The sequence below is a fragment of the Dipodomys spectabilis genome, unplaced genomic scaffold (genome assembly GCF_019054845.1).
Source record: "Dipodomys spectabilis isolate Male_0828 unplaced genomic scaffold, ASM1905484v1 ptg000098l, whole genome shotgun sequence".
NCBI lineage: Eukaryota > Metazoa > Chordata > Mammalia > Rodentia > Heteromyidae > Dipodomys > Dipodomys spectabilis.
This window is the reverse complement of record NW_024870775.1, coordinates 17,726,247-17,749,940: the sequence shown is the minus strand read 5'-3', so window position 1 is coordinate 17,749,940 and position 23,694 is coordinate 17,726,247. Positions and strand designations below refer to the sequence as shown.

The 23,694-nt window shown below is 44.2% G+C and overlaps 1 protein-coding gene across 3 annotated transcripts in view; it reads right to left on the bottom strand.

The window, feature by feature from the left end:
• Bicd2 (BICD cargo adaptor 2) overlaps positions 1–10,964 on the bottom strand; it is a 49,626-nt gene extending 38,662 nt beyond the window's left edge. Inside the window, exon 1 of one of the 3 annotated variants that reach the window (XR_006148456.1) lies at positions 10,582–10,922. Coding sequence is in view for 2 of the 3 variants with exons in the window: in XM_042686641.1 (XP_042542575.1) it covers positions 10,582–10,821 (240 nt within the window). In the remaining variant the exon portion in view is untranslated. Of the gene's footprint in view, positions 1–10,581 lie in introns of all 3 variants that reach the window. The other 2 variants (XM_042686641.1, XM_042686640.1) reach the window with 2 other exon arrangements.
• Positions 10,965–23,694: the final 12,730 nt, after the last annotated feature.

Below are 23,694 nucleotides of genomic sequence, written 5' to 3'. Positions count from 1 at the left end.
TAGGCCTTAGAGTCTTTCCCACCACAGGACACATGGTAAAACAGGAGCCTGAAGAGAAACAGACACTGGCTGTAACGATATAAATGCTAGCTTGTCCAGAAGCACTGGAAGAGGGGTTGGATCTGTGGGCAACACGGTAGCCAGGCATCAATGTCACAGGCACCCTTTGTCTAGTGTTGTAGTGCTCAGTAAGATACCAAACAAATCCAATCTCAGGTCCTTTTCAGGTCCCTGTCACAAGGGATGTATATATCCTAAAACCCTCTGGCTCAGACTGAGGGATGCTAGGACTCAGTGTATACTAAATACAGTGAACCCAGCTGTCTTGGTCTCTCAGGGGAGTCTTTGGTTCCTGCTCATGCGATCATATGACCTCACACATGGTCACTCTGAACACCTCTCTCCTGGGGTCACTTGGGCCAGGTCATAGTCTGCCTCAGCTCAATTACTTCGCTCAACTTACATTGAGCTTAAATGCTCAATGTAACAATGGTGGGAGGTGAGGCCTAGTGGAAGAGGTCTGAATCATGGGAGTAGAGCCTTCAAGAATGGATTGATGGCCTGGCTCACACCTGTAATCCTAGCTACTCAGGAGGCTGAGATATGAGGATCATGATTGGATGCCAGCCAGAACAACGGAGCAAGGAAGTCAGTGAGACTCTTATCTCCAATAAACTATTCAGAAAAAGCCAGAAGTGGTTCTGTGACTCAAGTGGTAGAACACTAGACTTGAGGACAAAGAAACTTAGGGACAGCACCCAGGCCCTGAGTTCAAGCCCCCAGGACCAGCAAAAAAAAGAAAAGAAATCAAGCCATAAGAAGACAAGGTCAAATCTTACATGTATAATTGCTAAAGATAAAAGCCAAGTTATAATGGCCACATACTATATGATTACAATTATGTGACATTCTGGAAAAAAACTATAGAGTTGGTTGGTTGAGGCTCAATAAGAGATGGGGTTAGAACAGGGGAAGCATGGGATTTTTTTAAGGTGGTAAAACTATTCTAAACGATACTACAATAGGAGATAAACAGTACTATTCATTTAAGATCAGGTAATTTCAAACAACAAAGAGTCAACCTTAATATATACAAATATTTAAAAATCATTAGGGAATCCCAGGATAGAATGTACAATGTAGAATAGGTATATATACAGATATTGTGTGTGTGTGTGTGTTTATATATAACTAAAAACTTCACAGAAAGGAGTGACAAATGTGATGGCGATGTAAGTGGTTTTGGGAAAAAGTGAAATCTGTAACACTAAAGGCAAAAAGGACACCACAGAAGCCTACTGGAGTATGGATTAACAATTCAATACTATGAATTGTACCTGTACAATTAATGAACAATTAAGTTATTGTGTAGTGGGTAGTGGGAGCCAGGTGTCTCATTAAGTGGGATGCTATGGCTAGTGAGGTCTAGTGGTGAGAATGCTTCATGTGGTGATGGATTAGAGTTGGACACAGCAGTATGAGGTCATGTTTTGCTAAATAAACATGCAGATGGCTACATTCAGAACTATACTGTTAAATGTTAAATGTATATTAACATAAGTTAGTAGATACACATATTATCTACTTGCTCTATAGCTGAAAGTATCTAGAATTGAGGATATCTTAGTACAATGAGCAACCTAAAAACTAGATCTTTGTTTTTAATATCTTTCCCATTTTAAAGGGATTCTTGGAAGGAATGGCTGATTTTTAAGACTGAGGCAGGAAACATATAAGATAAGCCTGGAACATCTTGTAGAATCACAAAGTTAATAAAGTGTTTTAAAAGGAAAATAGGCCAAGTGCAGTGGCTCTGGGAGGCAGGGAAGGGAGAATCACTGTCAGAGGCCAACCCAGGCAAAAAGTCCAAGAGACATTAGCCCACTAAAAGCTAGACATAGTAATGTGGCTCTTTGAGGAAAACATTAACAGCAAGATCATTCTCCAGGTCTACCCAGGCATAAAGGCAGGACCTTATTTTAAAAACAACTAAATCAATAAGTGCATGGTTTAAATGGTAAGGCGCTGCTTGCAAAACAAGCCCAAGACCTTGAGTCCAACCCCAGTACCACCTCAAAAATAACTTAAAAAAAAAGGAAAAAGTATCACAGTGATTTTATATGTCACACAAGCATAATATACACTGAAAGAACTCTCTCAATAGCCATAGCTGGAACAATTTGAGTAACAAAATAAATTAATACTGAATATAACCCAATATATAAAAGGCACTTTCACTAGTCTATAACGATCAAATCAATAAAGGGTGGGAGAAGGATAAGTCTTTGATTTAATTTTTTTCCCAAATAATTTGCACATGACTTCCTTCCAAAGACTGTATAGATAGGAGGGGAAAAAGTAACTTTAGAATAGAGAAACCTAACAACACTATCTCAGTCAGGTAATCAAAGTCAACAACTGGGATCCATCTTGTTGACAATGTGTACTACTGATATGAGAGTAATGGCTTTGTGATCTCCGTACCTCAAACCCACAGTCCCAATCTAATCATGAGAAACTTGAGACAAACACCAATTGAAGGACAAAACCCCAACCAATCTTCCTTAAAACTGTCAAGGTCATCAAAAATGAGGAAATCAGAGTGTCATAGTCAAGAGGAGCCTCCGGAGACAAGAAGATTAGATGAGAACTTGAGTCAGAAAAAGAATGCAGAATAGATGTACAAGTTCTCCTGTCAAAAAACAAACTTTAAGCCCAGTACCGGTGGCTCACACCTGTAATCCTAGCTACTCAGGAAGCTGAGATCTGAGGATCGTGGTTCAAAGCCAGCCCAGGCAGGAAAGTCCGTGAGACTCTTATCTCCAATAAAACCACTAGAAAACCAGAAGTGGCGCTGTGGCTCAAGCAGTAGAGTGCTCACCTTGAGCTGAAGAGCGCAGGGACAGCGCCCAAGCCCAGAGTTCAAGCCCCACGACCGACAAAAAAACAAAAACAAAACAAACAAAAAAAATGAACTTTACAGTTTGGGGGGGGGGGGGTGGCAGATGGGATGGGATGGGAAGGGGAATCAAAGGAGGAGGCAACAATGCTTGATAAGAAATGTACTCATTACTTTGCCCACGTAATTATAACCCCTCTGTATGGTATTTTCACAATTAAAAAAAAAGAAGAATGCAGAATAAAAATTAAGGTAATGTAGATAAATAGGGACTTTAGTGGCAATGCCTTGATATTGTTTCATCAACTGTTAATAAAAAATACCACACAAATGTCTGATGTTAATTAAAAAGGCAATGGCATGTGGAAGATACAGGAGCTCCATACTATCTTTGCAATTTTTCCGTAAATCTAAAATTGTCTCATTTTTTTTTAATTAATGATTAAATAGCAGCACAGCTCAACACATTAAATGGGCTAAAACTACACACACACACACACACACACACACACACACACACACACACACATACACACACTATACATGGTGCTTTATTTTAACAAGATGCTGAGAGGTTTAATGGTATAAGTGGTCTACCAGGTTGGCAGATTCCAAGCAGTAGTAAGGTGGTAGAAACAGGATAAGAAGTGTATCACTAAATGTGGGGAGTGGTAAAAGAAATAGGATGGGCAGTGTATCACCAGATATGGGAGTTTATATCCTATGTAGTCTCATATGGTTCAGGTTAGCTGGGTGGATGGCTCTGCATTTACTTAAAAAAAAAATTTTTATTGTAAAAATACCATAAAGAGGGGTTACAGTTACATGAGTAAGGTAATGAGTACATTTCCTATAGAGCATTGTTACCTCCTCCTTTGTTTTTCCCCTACCATCCCTTCCCTTCCCTCCTCCCCCCTCGTCTGCCCACTCCTCCCAGTTGTAAAGTTCATTTTCAGCATTTACTGCTTTTAAAGGATGGAATTACACACATACAAAAATTCTCATTATGATCAAACTGTTCCCTAACAATACTCTGGAGCAAGTGTATATATCCTCCTATATCCAAGCATTAGAGAACTGAATGTGCCACACAAAAGAAAGCTCTCTGGTACCCATCAGTGAGAATGAATTATCTCAGGTCATACTCCTAGGGTACTCATGGTATCAATCCCTCAGATTCAGGGACACAGTGCTCATCAGCCAGTCCTGGATCCTGGTAGCTGCTCTGTGAGGGAAGGAAGAGGCACAGGATACAAGAAAGAAAGACAGAGCAAAGTAACCAAGAATACTAGGCAGGAAGCAGCATGTGTTGCAGAGAACTTAGACATAGTACCATCACTGGAGTGAAAAGCTGGTTCCATTGCAAGGCCTTCAGAAATAAACTGGCCTAAAACAAGGAAACTGAGGCCAACAAAGGGCAACCAGCTCTGGGTCACAAGTCTAGCCAAGATCAAATGACTCTGCTATGCTAGAGATAGAGTTTGAAGTCAGTCCTCACTCTGACCTTCATGTTCTTACTTGCAGGATGGGAACAGCTGTCCCTCCTTTCTGGTTTAGAACACTGGGCATGGGCATGGTATTCAGGATATGTCTATTAGATGTCAACTCAGTTCAGGTAGGCACAGTTGTTCAAAAATGCTGGTATAGGAATGGCTGGATAGATGACCCAGCAATGTCATCATCAACTGAAGTTGGCTCCCTGGAAAATATTAAGACAGGAGTTGGGTGCCTAGTCATGCCAGATAAGATGGGAGTTTGCCTGCTGGGCTCCTCCAAAGCACTGGGACAGGGATAGGGACAGCTGCTGGGTAAAAGTACACAGGACTATTGCATATGGCTGTCTTGACTCCAATAAAACATGCTGGTCCTGCTGGGCTCCTGACAGAGACAAACCACAAAACAAAATTTATGAGCCAAATTTGGGAAACACAAATGCTACTTGATAGCAGACAACATTAATGACTAGCAATTATTAGTGTATATATATATATATATATATATATATTTTTTTTTTTTTTTTTTTTTTGGTCATGGGGCTTGAACCTGGGCCTAGGCACTGTCCCTCAGCTCTTCAGCTCAAGGCTAGCACTAGAGCCACAGCACCACTTCCGGTTTTCTGAATGGTTTATTGGAGGTAAGAGTCTCACAGACTTTCCTGCCCAGGCTGGCTTTGAACCACGATCCTCAGATCTCAGCCTCCTGAGTAACTAGGATTACAGGCGTGAGCCACCAGCGCCCGGCTAGGTTTTATGTGTGAAAAATCAAGTGTGGCCAAGCAATTGATTCAGAAGTAGCCATGCAGGATAAACTGAGATACAAAAGCAAAACTGGCCATGGCTACAAACTGCAGGTATGGGCAAAAGCACAGACAAACTCACCATGTCCTTCTATCTACTTAAACAATATTTTCTTAAAAAAAAAGAACTGTGACAGATGTGTGAAGATTTCCCCTGCTTTCTCTCCCTCCACTCAGTACCAGGGTTTGAGCTCGGGGCGTTGTACTTGGCTCAGCTTGTTCTCTACCAACTGAGCCATGCCTCCAGCCTGGCCTTCTGTTAGTTATTCTGGAGATAGTCTTATATACTTTTCTACCCAGGCTGGCTTTAAACCTTGATCCTCAGGATCTCAGCTTCCTGAGTAAGATTACAGGCATGAACTACTGGCTCTGAGCAGTTTCTGCAGCTTAATGTTGTCTGTGTTATCTCACACACTCCTGGGAAAAAGAGCTAACAACAACAACAACAACAAAAAGTCAGATGTTCCTGTACTGATCATTTACTGTCTAAGCATATTCCACAAAGACACTACTTCTCTGCTTTACATTCTGAGCTTCCTAAGATACACATTAAAAAACACACACACAATATCTTCTAAAAATGAAGTGAGCCCCATGTTCCTTGATCATCCACCTGAGCAAAGTAGCCCTTACAATTCTGAGGAAGAGGAGGGGCACCTGTCCTGCCCAGTTCATCAGCCTCATCTTTCTGACTGCTGGGACACTGGCCTAAGCTGAAAGGACAGTTTTCTGATCTCTACCCTCAGAGGAAGGCCTGAGGTCCTAAAGTGATAGGGAAGTCCAGCAGAAACCCTAAATGGACTTGGGATAGGGCTTACCAAGTTGTAAGCTCGAGTGTTCTTAGAGCATTGGGCTGTGGTGACAGGTACCATTATTAACCCATTGTGGCCTAGACAGGCAGAGTGGCTTATCTAGGGCCACATATTTCTTTAACATCTAGGCAGGGTCCAAACTCCCACTCCAGTATTAGAGTTTGGAGACCACAAGGCTGGACACCATCACAGAACAGCCTCTTCTCCTGCTCAGGCAATGCCTAGCTCCTCTGGGGCCCAAAGTCTCCCAGCATTAAGCCTGGGCCTCCTATGGCCCCACCTGCTAAGCCTCAAGGCATGCTTGGCATCCCTGAAGACAAGTCCACTCCATCACAGCTATGTCAGCCGCATGCCAGTGGAAGATGGCCAAGGCCACACCTCCACAAGCTGGCAGGACTGTCCTGGAGCAGCCATTCACGGCCTGGAGCAGATTCTCTGCCAAGTTTAAGTGCCTAGTTTCCAGGCACTGCAGAAAACAGCACTAGGGCCTGATATGCGAGTTCCAGACACTTTTTAAAGTGGAAGGGCCCTTTAAGATTCTTTCTTGACCTTCTGCTCCATATCTGGTAGTTGGAAAGGGAGGCCCAGAAGGAGTCAGTGACAGGAGTGGGACCACATGACCACTGTTTGGATGTCTCAAGTTGCCTCTCTCAAACTGTCAGGTCTAGGAGCACTTTCAGTGAGTCAAGAATTTACAAGACCCAAACAGGTAATCGTTATGTAACTAGCGGATCACCACCAATTGGCCCTCCAAAAATCCTTGGGTTTCCATCTATCTTCCAGTCCCCGAGACCCCTCTGATCAAAAAATAGACACAAGACAGTTTCTCGAGCTATAAGAAGAACAGGAGAATCTCCTACCGGTTTAACTAAGTCCAGGATTTCTCTTACTCGAGAAACCAACATGCTAGCTTTACTTCTGGTTTCTCTGTAGCATACCAAGCAGTAGACCTAGAGGTGGAACAGCTAATCCCTCTATTATCCCTGCCTCCAGCAGTGACCCAAGTGCTGGGAACAACAGCTCAGGCAAGTTCAAAAAACACTAGTCAAGGGAGCTTCTCAAAAAATATCCAAGCTTGAAGGGTAGGTGGGACTTTCAGGAAGAAGGGCCGGTAGGATGGTCCTACAAACTGGAAAGGTATGACACATAGGGCAGTCCTATGAGGCCAGCAATGAGAGACAACAATGAGAAATCACAAAGAACAGGGAGGAGTTGCAGGTACTGCAATGAGGAGACCTAGGTTTGAATGAGGTGGGAGCAAAGGTGACTAGACACTTGATATATCCAGCCCTGCCCAACACCCAATTCCACCCACTCCACAAAGACAAAGATGCCAACATCCCAAAGCTCAGCACCATCCAAGGTGGCACAGCAAAGCTGTGAGGGCACCCAGATCTGCCCCTTAACTCTCTGATGAGACCCACATGGCACCCAGACTCAGTCCATTCACCTATGGTACCTGTTGTGCTGTACCAACATCTGTCTCCTGGAAGCTGAAGTTGACCCAGCCAGATGTTCCATGGCCACTCAGAACTATAAACACCTGTGGCTGACCAAAGCTTACCCAATTCTCTTCTCCACCAAGCTGGAGAAGGGGAGAAGACACAAGGTAACTTGGGACAGATGTGGCCAAGTCAGACTCAAAAAAATCATTAGCAAATTGAGTCATTGGGTATCCTTCTCACTGCTAGCCTTACCCATGCTGTCAGCAGGATACAGGCATCCCCCTAGGGAGAAAGGTAGCAGGGCCAGCAATGACTCTACTAACCCACCATGGGACCCCCTCAACTTGTCAACCATCTTCCTTCCTTCAATGATTGTTATGTTTATAAATACAAGAAAGAGTGTCAGCAACTCCATTTATAACATAACTTGTTAGTAATTAAGCCCATTTTAGCAGGCTGTGGATGGCTCATGCCTGTAATCCTAGGTACTCAGAAGGCTGAGATCTGAGGATCAAGGTTTGAAGCCAACAAGGATGGGAAAGTCTGTGATTCTTATCTCCAATTAACTAACAAAAAGCTGGTAGTAGAGCTGTGGCCAGTGATAAAACACTAGCCTTGAGCACAAACGCTCAGGAACAGCACTAGGCCCTGAGTTCAAGCCCCAGGATCAGCACAAAAAAACAAACAAAACCATCTTAGTTCAAGAAATAAACTTAAAAGAATTAAAGTGGTTTACCACTCTAGGGGAGAGAACTCCCAGAAGGTACTGGCTCCCTAAGTACTGACTTTTGGGATAGGAGTTAAAGTTTTCCAATATGATATTGACAAAGATTAAACAGGTGAACAAGAACCTACGCTGGTATGGGTATGAAGAAAGGCACAATCTATATGGTTAGGAGGTAAACCAGAAAACATTTTGGCAGCACTTCTGAAATTAATGCACATTCCTCCCAGGGGTGAGAATGTCCAGCCTGAGGGCTGTATAATACAAACACATGATGGGACAGCCATGTATGTTTCTCATTGGCTGCCCCCAGCCTGTATTGATAATTTTGTATGAACTGAGAATGATGCTATAAATATCAAAATGGTCCTAGTCAGTGTAAAGGGTCCCCATCCCTGCTAGGCTCTGTTTGGGACTTTAAGCAGAATAGTATCCCACTTTACAAAGAGGAGAGAAGTAGTTTGACCAAAGTTGTGTGGAGGAGCAAAGGAGTGATATTAAACTAAGAAAACACACAAAAAGCCACTACAGAAATGGTAACACATTCTTCCAAATTCTGCTAGGGACTTATTTGCCCTAAGATAATTGCCCTAAGATTATGCCATGTTCTTTACTATGCCAAAACACAATTGTGTCCATAATAGCAAAGAGCTTACAACTGAAAGGCTCTGAAGGGGGGACCATTTAAGTCAGCAACACTGAAGGAAACCACTGAAGGATACCACTGAAGGAAAGTGATTAATATAAAAGGGGACTGACTATAAGGGCTGGCTAAGAGCAGTTCACAAGCTCTCCACAAGGAAATAAGGCTACCTATCACTGTGTGCAGAGGGAGGAGCTCTCTAATTGATAGTACTGGCCTGCATGGAGAGAGAGAGGCAGGGGTAAGATAAGTCCTGCTGTGGTAGACTAGAAGGGACATGAAGGCACACTCAACTCACATTTTCACAGGCCCGTGCCTTCCTCTGTCATTTTCCCCCTATGCCTTGATGGAGGCTCTTATAGGAGGTGCCACATCCACTCCCCTACTAGATCTAGTGCCAATGGAGGCTGGGATAGAGAAGGTGCCAATCGTCACAGACAGTTGGGTATGAAGACTTAACTCCCAACTTCCCAGAGGAGCTAACCCAGCACCTGCTCTGCCTAGGCTTTGTCTTAAAGATCGAATCATTCTCTCTTCTCCAGTGTCATAGAGAGAGTCCTACTGATCTCCCTAAGAAGGTAAGAGAAACTCCAGAGTCCAGGCACCTGTCCAAGGTGCCAGAAAGTTACCAATAACCATGACCAGGATAGTTTGATGGAGGAGTACAATGTCAAGAAAACTGACAGGCTTTCTACTGCCTGACCCTACCTCAGGCTTTTCCAAATATATAATCTTTAAAACAACTCTTTCTGAGCCAGCAAAGCTACACTCCCATTTTGTAAAAGGGAAGACCGTAGCCACAACACTTGCAAATGGTAGGGCCTGGGTCCACTCCAAAAATGTTTCCTCTTAAACCTCCACAAGAAGGGTGGGAAGTCAGGGAGGACAGAAGACACAGTGACGTTTAAATAATCCCAGAAAATGATTGCCCAAATTCCTCCTTACTGCCCCCTCTTGCAAGCTGTCTGCCAGTCTTGGATGGGGTGGAAGGTGTCTAATCTCTCTCCCCACAGTGGGAATGACACAGGCCACTGAGGTTTCTTTCCTGGAGGAACACAGGCGCCACATCAAGGGGGAGGGTCGAGAAGGGAGGACAGAGCAGGAAGTGGACGAAGGAAGCCATGCATCTGAGCTAAACCGGTGGGAGAGCAATCATGGAGATGATGACGAGGTCAGAGCCACTTGGGCCAGAGAGGGTGCTAGCGGACCCTGGCCCGTGACAGGGACGAAGTGCAATTCCTGACTTCCTCGGGCCTTTATGTCTCTTCCTGGCCTCTGGGCACTCACGGAACTAACAGAAAATACTCCAAAAGCAGCTGCACCAACGAGAGGGGAAGTGTTTTGTTTGAAGGTGACAGAGAGTAATGGCCACCCAGATCCAGGCTCAGCCTTTCCTAGCGGGTCACTCGAGTCTGTGCGCTCAGCATCTGCCCACCTACCCACACGCACATTACGGACACACCCTGGACAGCGACGACCACCGCAAAGCATCAGCCCTTACGAAAAGGAAAAAGGGCCGCCGGGGCCTTCAAAGGAAGAGGCTAGCTGGCAGAGGGGAGTTGCAGGGTGCCAGGGCACTCCCCGCCCCCCTCCGCCCCCAAGCCGCAGTCGGGTAAGGGCCCGCCGGCCAAGGCCCAGCTCACGCCCATACCCTGCCCGTGCCCCCACCCCCTGCATCCTCCGCCGGGCAAGGGTGACCTAGCCCCACAGGCCCCAGGCACCCACGGGGATCCGGGACGGGGGTCGAGCGGTGGCAGCTTACCTCTTTGAGCTGCTCCATCTCGCTGCGGATGGCCTCATAATCCACCTCGAGCTCCTCGAACTGCAGCTTGAGCTGGTGCTTCTCCTCCAGCACCGCCAGCCCGTACTCGGCCGCCTGGATCTTCTCGCGCGTGGTCTCGGCCAGCTCGTGGGACAACCGCTTCACTTCAGCGCGCAGCCACTCCGGCTGCGCGTCCATCACCAGCCGTGCGTACTCTTCTTCCTCCGACGGCGCGGACATAGTGGCCGCGCGCCGAAGCCGGATTTCCCACCAAGGTTCCTGCAGGCCGGACCCTCCGGAGCCTCCTGAGCCTCCGCCGCTGCCGCCGCCGCCGCCCAGCCCCGACGGCCGCCCGCGCCGCCGCACTGATTCTCCCTAACTCGCGCAAGGCATACTGGGGGTTGCAGTCCCACTGAGAGAAGACTACAAGACCCACCATGCCCCGCGTCCGCCCAGTTCACGGCTGTGATTGGTCCGTACTTTGAGGAGGCTGGCTCTCTGACGCCTTGGCAAAGGTGTCCGCAGTCTCCGTGGTGCCTACTACAAAGGTCCGTTGCGCGGGTCTCCCGCCCAACTCCGAGCGGTGTTTGGCCAGCGCCACCGACGCCCTGATCAGTTGCTGGTCTGTCGCCTCCCATTGCTTCAGACTCGACCTGTCAAACCCGGGGGCCCAGTGACTACCCGGAGAACGTCCGGTTTGGGGTTCCCGGCCTTGGGACAAGCAAGGTAGCTAGTGTCCGGACGCCATCCGGCCGCGTTATTGCCCCCGCTTGTAATAAAAACCTGGACACCCTGTGACTCGCGCTCCGTGTGGGCTGCTTTGGATGGAAGCGTGGCTGGCGTTGCTGGGAAGAGGCCGGTCCGTCGGGGACGCCGGCGCTCGGGGGATGGGGTAGGGGGGACTTTTGAGCGACTGTGTGCCCCCCCCCCGCCCACTGCTGGGCGAGGCAGTGCGGGAAGGAAGGTGGCCCTATGAGCACAGGGTCATAAGTGAGTTTAATACAGTTGCTGCCCGGCACCCATTTGCAGATGTCGTGCCCTTTACCTTAGACCTAGAAAGAACTTTCCTCCCTTGGCTGGTCGTTTGTGTCCAACTGCTTGGGCCTCTTCTCTCTGAGCCCACACAGCCCACAACTGCCGAACGTCATGAAGATATATAGTGGTCAACACCAGGGTCGTGTAAATAAGTTCATCCTTCCCTCCCGTTTTTTATTAAAACTAGCCAATCCACGCCTCCTTCTCTAAGGTAAAATAAAGGGATAATGCTATGGACCTCAATAAAGGCACGGTCCTACAGTCCCCTTCCCTCTTTTTTTCATGCCCCAACCTCTCTGGACCTGTAACAAATTTGTTTCATCCATTTTTATTTTACTTCCTTATTGTGTCTCACCTGACAATGACATCAAGCACACCTAAATACCCCCCTAACTCCCCCACCCCCCAAGAAGTTATCTTGGCTTACTATCACTCTCAAGAGAGTAACCTTGCTAGAGGTCTGTGGCTCATGCCTGTTCCTAACTGCTCAGGAGGCTGAAATCCAGAGGATTGTAGTTCAAGGCCACCCTGGACAGAAAAGTCTGTAAGAATCTATCTCCAATTAACCTGCAAAATGTGAGACTGGAGAGATGGCTCAGGTGTTAGAATAACAGCCATGAGCAAGAAAGACAAGCCCGAGTGGGAAAGGTATTCCTGCTTGTTCATTCATTAGCAGTATGGATCTATAGATTCTTTTATTCAGTAGATTACAATTCGTTATTTTTTCTTTTGTTTGGGTTTTTTAAAACTGTATTTTTGGTCTGTTCTTTGTTCATTTGGGGATCAAACCCAGCACACTGCACTTGCTAGGCAAGTGCTTTGCCACTGAGCTACATCCAGCCCTTAACTTTTTTCTCCTTTGGTATTTAAATGTTAGATTTGGCCAGTAGAAGCCCCTCCACATTGGCTTTTCAAAGTGTAATAACTTTTTAGTACTTTTTAAATCTCTGTCACAACACATTCCAAGATGGAGATAATATTATACTTACTGTGTCCCAGATGGAATGATCTATTTCTCCCATGAAACCTTAATTCTTTTAGTGTTTTAATGTCTTGTTTATGAAGAATGTGTCATATTTTGACTTGTGAAATGAAATTATTTTTAAGGAATTCAGCCATAGTGGTAATAGAACATGACCAACCAGTTTGGTTACTGTGATTATTCTGACGTTACAGTGAAAATCCTATGTGTCTGGCTGGGGCAAGCTGTTTATAATAAATGAGAGAAACCAGAGGGAAAAGAAGGAACAAGCCTTATTCAAACAAATACACAGCCTCTAGAACACATGCACCTGACCCAGCTTGGCCTGACAGGGAGCCTCCCCACCCCCATCTTATACCTGTGGTCCTGGTCTGTGAAGGGAGAGGGACAGCTATGGGAATCTGATGCAGGTACTTTAAACTTGGAGACCTGATGTGGCTAGGATGATCTCAGGCGCTTTCAGTTACAAACACACGTGGTCATTAGCATTGTGGGCTTCCTACAAGAGGGATAGCACTGATCTTCAATGTTAGGACTGTGTGGGAAGAATCTGGGATACATGATGTGTGATGAGTAAGGATGGAGTAATTCAGAGATGCTTCCCTCAGGAGGTGACACACAAGGGCAACCCAGAGGATGCATAGGAATTGGCTAGGCCAAGGCTGTGTGACTAAGGTACTCACAAGGATAAGAAAAGCAAGTTTTGATCTCCCCTACCCCACTCTGTAGAATCTATAGTATGGATGAAGGGCTACTCATATTGAACACTCTGGGTCCCCAACACTGCCAAGTCCTTGATATGCCTTTCTTTACTTAGTCTATACACTACCTGAAATTAAGACCATCTGCTTTATAAATGAGGAGACCGAGGCTTTTAGCATCTTGCCAGCAGATGTCTGTCTTGCTTGTGCTTGAAAACAAACTCTCCTACTTGCTGGCCCATCCCCTTCACTTCTGCCTGTATCATGGCAGTCATGTTCACACACGCTCCCCCGCCTAAGGGAATGCTTAGGTTCCCAAATCGAGTCTCACCCTGTCCTCTTCAAATCCAAGTCAAAGCCAAATCATCACAGCCTCCTTGAAGGCTGTGCACATTTCAGAAGGGCATTGCCCTCACACCAACCTTCTGGGTTTTGACTCCTTTCCCTGAATTTATTTCCTTCCTCTGGTGGGCAAAATATGCTGTACTGTGAAGTATCTCCTATATTAGCAACTCCCAGAGAGCATGGACTTTTTCTTGTTGGTTATGTGGCTGGGACATTGTCCCTGAGCTCTTTTTGCTCAAGGCTAGCACTCTACCACTTTGGGCCATAGCTCCACTTTAGGGTTTCAGGTGGTTTATTGGAAACAAGAGTCTCAAAGACTTTCCTGCCCATGCTGGCTTTGAACCCCAGTCCTCAGATCTCAGCCTCCTGAGTTGCTAGGATTACAGGTATATGCCACCAAGCCTAGCATCAACTGGCCCACATTAGGGGCCCTAGACAGCATCCCAAAGAATTTAGCTTTACCCAGCACTGCTCCCTGGATGCCTGCTCTCTCTGTTGAAAAGGTAAAAAAATGCACAGAAGGATGGAAGCATCCCTGGCAGAGAAGGAACCAGAAACAAGTTGTAGTGGGGACTTGGGGATATCAAGAATGCATACAGTGGTCCCTTCTAGGACTTGACTGCTTAGCCAGGGGCCTGCAGACAAAGCAAACTCCTCCTGCCAGTCAACCTGCTGTGTCTTTGTTAGCAAAAGTGCCGACGTCCCATTGGAAGCTTCTATACACAGATGCTCCAGTTGGGAACTGGGTGATGGCCTGTTCAGGTATGCTTGACTAAGCTACCTAGACAGGCCTGACATACCTGAATATCTATGCTGTATGACATCAGAGGGGCTTTGGCCTAAATCAGAATGTCATTTATTCAGTAAACTCCTCTCTATGCCAGGTCTGGACAGTGCCAGGGCAGGGGTGGGGCATGGATTCAGACATAGAACTGATGGCAGTACTGAAGACTTCAAAAGTTTTTTGAGCTCTAATCCTATGCCTTGGTAAATGTTTGCTATCTTTCCTAAGCCTCATAAACAAGTTAAGGACAGGTTCCACTGCTCTCATCTCATAGATTGTGGAACTGAGGCACAATGAAGTAAATGAAGCCCAAAGTAGCTGGAGGAGCCTCACACGTGATCCTAGGACTGTGTGTGTGTGTGACTCTGTATTCCCAGCTTCCTGCTCCATCGCCTAACCCTCCCTGAATGGAGCAAATGACAGATCTGTCCTAAGGGGCTCACATTGCAGGAGGTACAGATGTCACCTGCTAACTCCTTTGATGTGTAGATGATGTATGTATGTGAGGTTCTGAGGGCTGTGAGGGGCAGCGTGGAATTGAAGAACATGGGCTGAGTCTCAGAGGATGAGCAGCTCTTTGCCAGGCACCAAAGTTGTACCCAAGAGAAGGCCTGCAGACCTATGAAAATGTGAGTTTATGAATGAGTGTTATTGAATGCTGGGTGAATTTTGGAGCCTCTTGTCATGTGGAATGTGTACATGTGTATTTGTGTGTGTGTGTGTGTGTGTGTGTGTGTGTGCGCGCGCACATCAGGAAAGGAGGTCTATTGGCATTAGATTGCCAAGCTCTGTTATACCAAACTATGTTTATCACCATTTACCAAGATCATGCTGACCAGAATGACTTGAGATTTGTGACCAGTTGAGATCTCTGGAAGAAGGAATTACTGAGACAGTTAGGGGTTAAACGTTGTTTATTAGGACCAGGAGTCAGTGGCTCACACCTGTAATCCTAGCTGCTCAGGTGGCTGAGATCTGAGGATTATAGCTCCAAGCCAGCTCACAGTAGGAAAGTCTATGAGATCTTACCTTCAGTTCGCAATCAAAAAGCCAGAATGAAGCTGTGGCTTATGTGGTAGAGTGCACACCTTGAGCAAAAGGGCTTAGGGACAGCACACAGGCCTTGAGTTCAAGCCTTAGGAAGGCAGGAAGAAGCCCCATGATAGGAAATAGAAGAGGCTGAGCAGGTCCTCGGCCTTGCCTTTAAGCCCTTTGGCGGGGCTCAACTCCATGTGGGGTTTATCTAGCTCAGGCAGGTACATGCGAATACAGTAATTGTTCCCTTTTAGTAGAATATTTTCAAAGTTTATCCATGTTGTAGTAAGTACCAGAGCTTCATTCACTTTTATAGATAAATACTTGTCCATTATATGAACACATTTTCTTGATTCATTCATCTGCTTGTAGACAACCTAGATTTCCGCCCCATTGTATGTTTTTAAATGGTGGTACTATACCAGTTTCAGAGTGAGGAATGCTTTCACTTCTTTGGAGTATTTACTTAGTAAATATTGCTGGGTTACATAATAACTCTGTTCAGCTTTTGAGGAACTGCTGTTTTTCTTAGCAGTTCTACTGTTTAACTTGTCTACTAAGGTATGAGTGTCACATTTTACACAATCTACCAACACTTCTTATTTTCTGTTTTAAAAATAGTAGCATCCTCATGAATCTGAGGTAGTTTTTCATTGTGGTTTTGGTTTGCATTTCCCTAATGACTAGTGATGTTGAACATCACTTCATGTATTTACTGATCATTTGTGTATCTTGTGTGAAGAAAATGTGAAACTGGATTAAGAGTGCATAAGACCCCTGTATCTTATTTCTCATTTTTTTTTGAGAGAGAAAGGGTCTCACTGTGTAAGCCTATGTTGCTCTCAAACTCATGATCCTTGTGCTTCCATCTCTTGAGTGCTGGAATTTCAGGTGTGCACCACCATACTGGATTCATTTCTTAAAATGTGTCAATCTACCATGCTCTCAAAATTTTAAAACTTAACCATAAAATGGTAGCTCAGGAAATAAAGGAAAGCATTGACAAATTGGATTGCATTGAATTAAAAAGTTTATTTATGTTATAGGAAGTCGCTTCCAGAATGAAGTGATAACCTATAGCCTATATTATTGATCTCTTGCCTGTTATTCATCAGGAATAAGAATGTATGGGGCTGGGAAGGTGGCTCAGGGTAGAGCACTTGCCTTGCATGCCTGAGCCCTGGGTTTGATTCCTCAGCACCACATAAGAAAAAAGCCGGAAGTGGTGCTGTGGCTCAAATGGTAGAGCGCTAGCCTTGAGCTGAAGAGCTGAGGGACAGCGCCCAGGCCCAGAGTTCAGGCCCCACGACCGGACACCCCCTCCCCCCCAAAAAAAGAATGTATGAGAACACTATGTACTGAATGCCATACCTGTAATCCTAGCTACTAAGGAAGCTGAGACCTGGAGGTTTGCAGTTCAAAGCCAGCCCAGACAGAAAAATTGGAGACAGTCTATCTTCAAAATAACAAACAGAAAGGCAGTCTAGAGGCATGTCTCAGGTGGTAGAACGCCAGCCAAGCAAGCAAGACAAGAAAGTGTGAAGTACTAAGTTCAAACTCTGGAGGCAGCCCCCCACCAACACACACACACACACACACACACACACACACACACACACACACACACACGAATAAAGAGTTCAAGGAATGAAACATTAAAAGAACCAATAATTCAGTTAATAAGTGGACAATTTCACTGAACAGATAATTCTCACAAAAGTGAAAGCAGCAAATAAATACATGAAGAAATTTTCAGCATCCTTAGTCTTAAAGGAAATGCAAATAAAAGAACACGGAGGCAAAGCAGTGGTGGCTCACACCTGTGATCCTAGCTGCTTGGGAGGTTGAGATCTGAAGATCACAGTTTGAAGCCAACCTGGGCAGGAAAGTCTTGAGACCCATATCTCTTATGTAAACTAATGCAATCACCAATTAAGCACCAAAAACAAAACAAAACAAAACTAAAAGTGCAATTGTGGCTCAACTAGAAAATAGCTAGCCTTGAGCAAAAAAGCTTAAGGACAGTGCCCAGTCCCAGGATTGGCACAAAACAAATAAAAAAAACCAAACAACAGAAAAACACCCACTGGGATTCTATCCTACTGCAGCAGAATGGATATAATAAAGGATTAATATCCAGAATATGCAAAGACCTTAGAAAATTAAGCAACAACTAGAACAAATAATCCAATTAATGAATAGGTATACAAATTGAACAGAAAACTACCAGAAGATGAAATACCAATGATTAATAAGTAGATGAAGAAATGTTCAACATCTTCAGCCATAATAAAATGCAAATCAAACCCACACTAAGCTTTCATATTACCCCAGTGAGATGGGCAATCAAAAAACCATACGCCAGCTGGGCACTGATGGCTCATGCCTATAATCCTAGCTTCTCAGGAGGCTGAGATCTGAGGATCGAGGTTCAAAGGCAGCCCTGTTCATGAGTTATCTCCAATTAACCACCTAAAAACTGATGTGGAAGCTGGGCTCTGGTGGCTCACATCTGTAATCCTAGCTACTCAGGAGGCTGAGAGCTGAGGATCATGGTTCAAAGCCATCCTGGGCAGGAAAGTCCATGAGACTCTTATCTCAAATAAACCACCAGAAAACTGGAAGTGGTGCTGTGGCTCAAGTGGTAGAGCACTTGCCTTGAACTGAATAGCTCAAGGACAGCACTCAAGCCCAGAGTTCAAGCCCCACAACCAACAAAAAAACAAAAAACTGGAAGTGGAGTGGTGTCTCAAAGTGATAGAACATTAGCCTTGAGCAAAAATTCTCAAGAACAGTGCCCGGACCCTGAGTTCAAGCCTCAAGCCTCATGCCTAACAGATATATATAAAGAGAACACAAATGCTGGAGAGGATGTGGTAAAAAGGAACCCTCATACACACTGTTGGTGGGAATGTAAACTAACGCAATCACTGTGGGAATCACCATGGAAGCTCAAAAAACTAAAAATAGACATACCTTATGAACCCAACCATTCAGGCCTATATTGGAAGGAGTGTAAATCAATCTACAAACAAGATACTTGTATATTAATTTTTATCATAGCTGTTAACAATAGCCTAATGGTCCAATCAGCCAAAGTGACCAGCAAACAATGAATGGACAAGAAAATAGGATATATATTTATATATAATATTTGTATATACATGTACATATATTATATGCATATATGTATGTGAAAATCTACATATAATAGACACCTGCACATTCATATTTACAGCAGCACTATTCACAATAGCTAAACTATCCAATCAGGCTAAGTGCTACTCAGCCATTGAATGGCTAAAGAAAATGTAGATATACATTATAAACTTTTTCAGCCATAAGGAAGAATGAAGTTATGTCATTCTCAGGAAAATGGATGGAACATTGAAGATCATCATATTAAGAAAAATAAGCCAGATTCAGAAATACAAATAGTGCATGTATTTCCTCATCTGAGGAATCAATATCTTTAAAAAATGATTTGAGTGTAAAAGGAGATACTTGGAGAGGAGCCAGTGATATGATGGTGGGGTAGGTATGATCGAATATATGCATGTATGATAGACTAATGAAATCTATTGAAATGTAAAAAGAAGGAGGAACAAAGAAAAAGTAATAGAGGGGATGAATATGATAAAAATACATTATATGTATATATGAAAGCATCAAAATATCTTTTTTATTTTTTCTTTTCTTTTTTTTTTTTTTTTTGGGTCCGGTCGTGGGGCCTGAACTCTGAGCCTGGGCTCTGTCCCTAAGCTCTTCAGCTCAAGGTTAGCGCTCTACCACTTGAGCCACAGCGCCACTTCCAGATTTTTTTCTTTTTGCTTATGTGGTGCTAGAGAATCGAACCCAGGGCCTCATGCATGCAAGGCAAGCGCTCTACCGTGAGCCACCTTCCCAGCCCTCTTTTTTATTTTTTCAAAGTCTCTTTGTATAATTAATTTGTTCTAAGAAAAATTTAATCATAATAAAGTGAAAAATGTATGTTTCAGTAGAGTATTTAGTTATCTATTTTTGTCAACTAAAATCAGTGTGACTTTGTTATAACTTTTCCAATGTATACTTATTTTATTGAGTTTAATAAACTGTTAAATGATTCTGTAGCTTTTAATTCGATGAGTTAGGTCTTAACCCAACTGTGCCCATTTCTATCAGAGATAAAATAAACCAATACTAAAATTATACATAACCATACATGAAAAATATACAGAGAAAAGTCAACTACTAACAAGGGTATATATGTGCATATCCCTTGATCATTTACTTTTATTAAAAAATTTTCATCTTAGGGCTGAGAAGGTGGCTCATGGTAGAGTGCTTGCTAGTATTCATGAAGCCCTGGGCTCAATTCTAAAGTACCACATACACAGAAAAAGCTGGAAGTGGCACTGTGGCTCAAGTGGTAGAGTGCTAGCCTTGAGCAAAAGAAGCTCATGGACAGTGCCCAGGCCCTGAGTTCAAGCCCCAGGACTAGCAAAAAAAAATTTCATCTTAAAATACTGTGTGATAGGCACTATTTGTTTGTTGTCAGTACCAGGGCTTGAACTCAGAGAGAGAGAGACAGCAAAAAGGAGGAAGAGAGAATAAGTTGGACCTCATCAAATTTAAAATCTGTGCTTATATTTGTGTGTGTATGTTATGGTCCTGGGGCTTGAACTCAGGGCCCAGACGCTGTCCCTGAGCTTTATTGCTCAAGGATAATGCTCTGTCACTTGAGTCACAACTCTACTTCCAGCTTTTTGGTAATGAATTAAGAGATCAGAGTCTTCTGGATTTTCCTGCCCAGGCTGGTTTCAAACTGTGATCCTCAGATCTCAGCCTCCTGAGTAGATAGGATTAACAGGCGTGAGACCTCAGTGCTTGGCTCAAAGAACAATTTTTAACATGATTAAACATCTTGCAAATAATGTATGTAGTTACAGGGTCCTGAACGCAGATCCAGAATGCAGAGGTCAGCTACAAGTTGTGACCTTGAAGCCTGCACAGCACATCTTAGCGCCCCCTGCTGGTGAAGTGTACCTTGAGATCCCTACTTGGGGCAGGCTTGGGAGTGAAGCATTTTCATCTGGAATGTCAGATGAGGAGGTGGCAGAGGAGTAGAGGAAGAAGGAAGCTCTCCCATGTACTAACAGTGCACTTTAATAATACACTACTAACAGCAAGTTTATTGGGTTTCTCTGGCTGCCAAAACAAGATACTATAATCTGAGAGATTGAAACATAATTCCTCTCCCCACTTATTCCAGCCCACAACCCATTCAGTTCTTGGTGGAGTCTGTAGTCAGCTCCCTTGTGATTTTGTCTTCACACTCTGAACATACGTTATCTCTTCTTACAAGGGCATCAGCCCTCCTAGATCATCCCCTCTTCCAGATGATCTGATTTAACGGGTTTTTTTTTGCCTGCCATGGGGCTTGAATTCTGGGCCTGGATGCCATCCCTGAGTTTTTGTGCTCAAAACTAGTGCTCTACCACTTGAGCCACAGCTCTACTTCTGGCTTTTTAGTGGTTAATTGGAGATAAGACTCTCATAGACGTTCCTGCCAAGGCTGGCTTCTAACTGCAGTCCTTAGATCTCAGCCTCTTGAGTAGCTAGGATTACAGGTGTCAGCCACCAGCACCCAGTCTTGATCTAATTTATCTCACCCTCACAGGTTCTAGCATGTAGCTTTTACATATGAATTTGAGAGGCGGTGAGGGATGCAATTCAATCCATAGCCAAAAAAATAATAGATATCAGATAGTATGCTGGTGGATTTTAACGATCTATTCTCCTAATAAAAGTTAAAGGCCCAGGGGCTGGGAAGGTGGCTTAATGGCAGAGCGCTTGCCTTGGATGCATGAGGCCCTGGGTTCGATTCCTCAGCACTACATAAGCAAAAAGAAAAAATCCGGAAGTGGTGCTGTGGCTCAAGTGGTAGAACGCTAGCTTTGAGCTGAAGAGCTGAGGGAAAGCGCCCAGGCCCAGAGTTCAGACCCCATGACTGGACCCCCTCCCCTCCCCCCGCCCCAAAAAAGTTAAAGGCCCAAAGCTGGGCACTGGTAGCTTATACCTGTAAGCCTAACTACTCAGGAGGCTGAGATCTGAGGATCAAGGTTTAAGGCCAGCCTGAGGAAAAAGTCCAAGAGACTCTTATCTTCAATTAACCAGCAAAAAGCCAGAAGTGGAGGTGTGCCTCAGATATTAGAGTACCAGATTTGAGTGGAAAAAACTAAGGGACAGAGCATAGTCCCTGAAACCCCAGTACCAGCACCCTTTCAATACACAATTAAAAGCTAAGTTAATAGAATGTTGTGGTTCCTATACTCTAAGTACTCCACCCATGGCCAGTTTCAGGCTACCAATGTCAACTTAGTTGAATGGTATTGAGAAAAGTCATATAAATTATTGTAGGATGATTCCATCTTCAGATAAATAGATGAGAATAAGCTTGAGAGCACAGATAATAGTAAAAGGTAGAACAGTAATTAGGCAGTGATGAGACTTTTTATAACATGCTTTGTAAGTCTAATTGGAGTCTGCTTGAAAAACAGGCTTAAAAGTGTCAGCCAGGCACCAGGGACTCACACTTATAACCCTAGCTATTCATATTCCCTGCCCATGATATGCTGTCTCTCAGAACAATAAGGCCTATTGATCATACACTGGAACCTCAAAACCGAGCCAAAATAAACCTTTTACCTTTATAAATTGATTAGCACAGGTACTTTGTGGTAGTGATAGAAAGCTGACGAACACACTTCCCTGAAACATAATCATGATGATTAGGTTGTAGTTCAGAAAGAAAAAAACACTCCAGGTGTTTAAAACAAAAAGAGATTTTTTTGTGTGTGTGGGGAGGAGGGCAGGCATTGATCATGGGGCTTGAACTCAGGGTTTGGGCACTGTCCCTGAGCTTTTGTGCTCAAGTCTAGTGTTCTACCTCTTTGAGCCACAGCTCTACTTCTGATTTTCTGGTGCTTAATTGGAGATAAGAGTCTCATGGACTTTCCTGTCCAGGCTGGCTTTGAACCGTGATCCTCAGATCTCAGCCTCCTGAGTAGCTAAGATTACAGGCGTGAGACATCAACACCTAGCCAGAAAGGGATTTAAAACAGATCAATTGTTTATAAAATGATAGAAAAGATTGGAAGAGAGGAAGTCAAGGATTTGTGTCTGAACCTCAAAATTATGTGATAGCAGCAATGTTCCAACTGTGTGTCATGAAGCTGTAGAAAACCAATGCCAAAAAAAAAAAAAAAAAAAAAAAAAAAAAGAAAACCAATGCCAAGGTCACAGCTGCCATGACCCATAAAGCTGGGTGAGAGGTCAGTGGGACATGGAATGAGGCCATTGCAAAAGTTCACTTCAGCCAGAGCCTGTCGATCACATGCTATTAGTGCACAAAGAATCGCATACCCGGCCCCACACCTTCTAGATCTTATGCAATCACATCTCATTGGTAGAACCCTTATCCATCCATCCAGTGTCCTTTGAGATTTCACTGAGAAATTTGGTTTTTAACCTCCTGGTCCTTATAACCCAAGAGAAGGGAATAAATGCACAAGTAACTTGTGAATGAGTAGACAATGTCTAGCACTGTAACAACAACAACGACAAATCTTTGCAGTAAAAATGTAATTTGGGGGCTGGGGACATGGCTTCATGATAAGAGTGCTTGCTTAGTATACATGAAGCCCTGGGTTCGATTCTTCAGTACCACATAAAAAGCCGAAAGTGGTGCCATGGCTCAAGTGGTAGAGTGCTAGCCTTGAGCAAAAGAAGCTCAGGGACAGTGCCCAGGTCCAAGACTGGCAAAAAAAAGTAATTTGGAGCCATGTGTGGTGGTTCATGCCTGTAATCTTAGCACTTGGGAGGCTGAGGTAGGAAGATCATGAGTTCAAGAGCAGACTGAGTTACTTAAGATTCAATCTCAAAAAACACCAAAAAAACCCCTACTAAAATCAACTCTAAAACAACAATAAAGTCCATAAGCAAATGTTAGAGTTTTGATAGGATGAAATTAGCAGGTCTATAGATTCTCTTTCTCTGAAGAATCTATAAACATGGAGGAAACCTGAAACACTAAAGCAAAAGAAAAAAAATCCTTTTAGTGCTCTGGAAATGCACCAAATGCATATAACAAATTCTTTATTCATGAGAATTACTGGCATTTAGGTACAAACAGAAGTCTATGGTGTTCCTGTTTGACATCGCAGTCTCTTTGTTTTCAGATTGAACAGCAT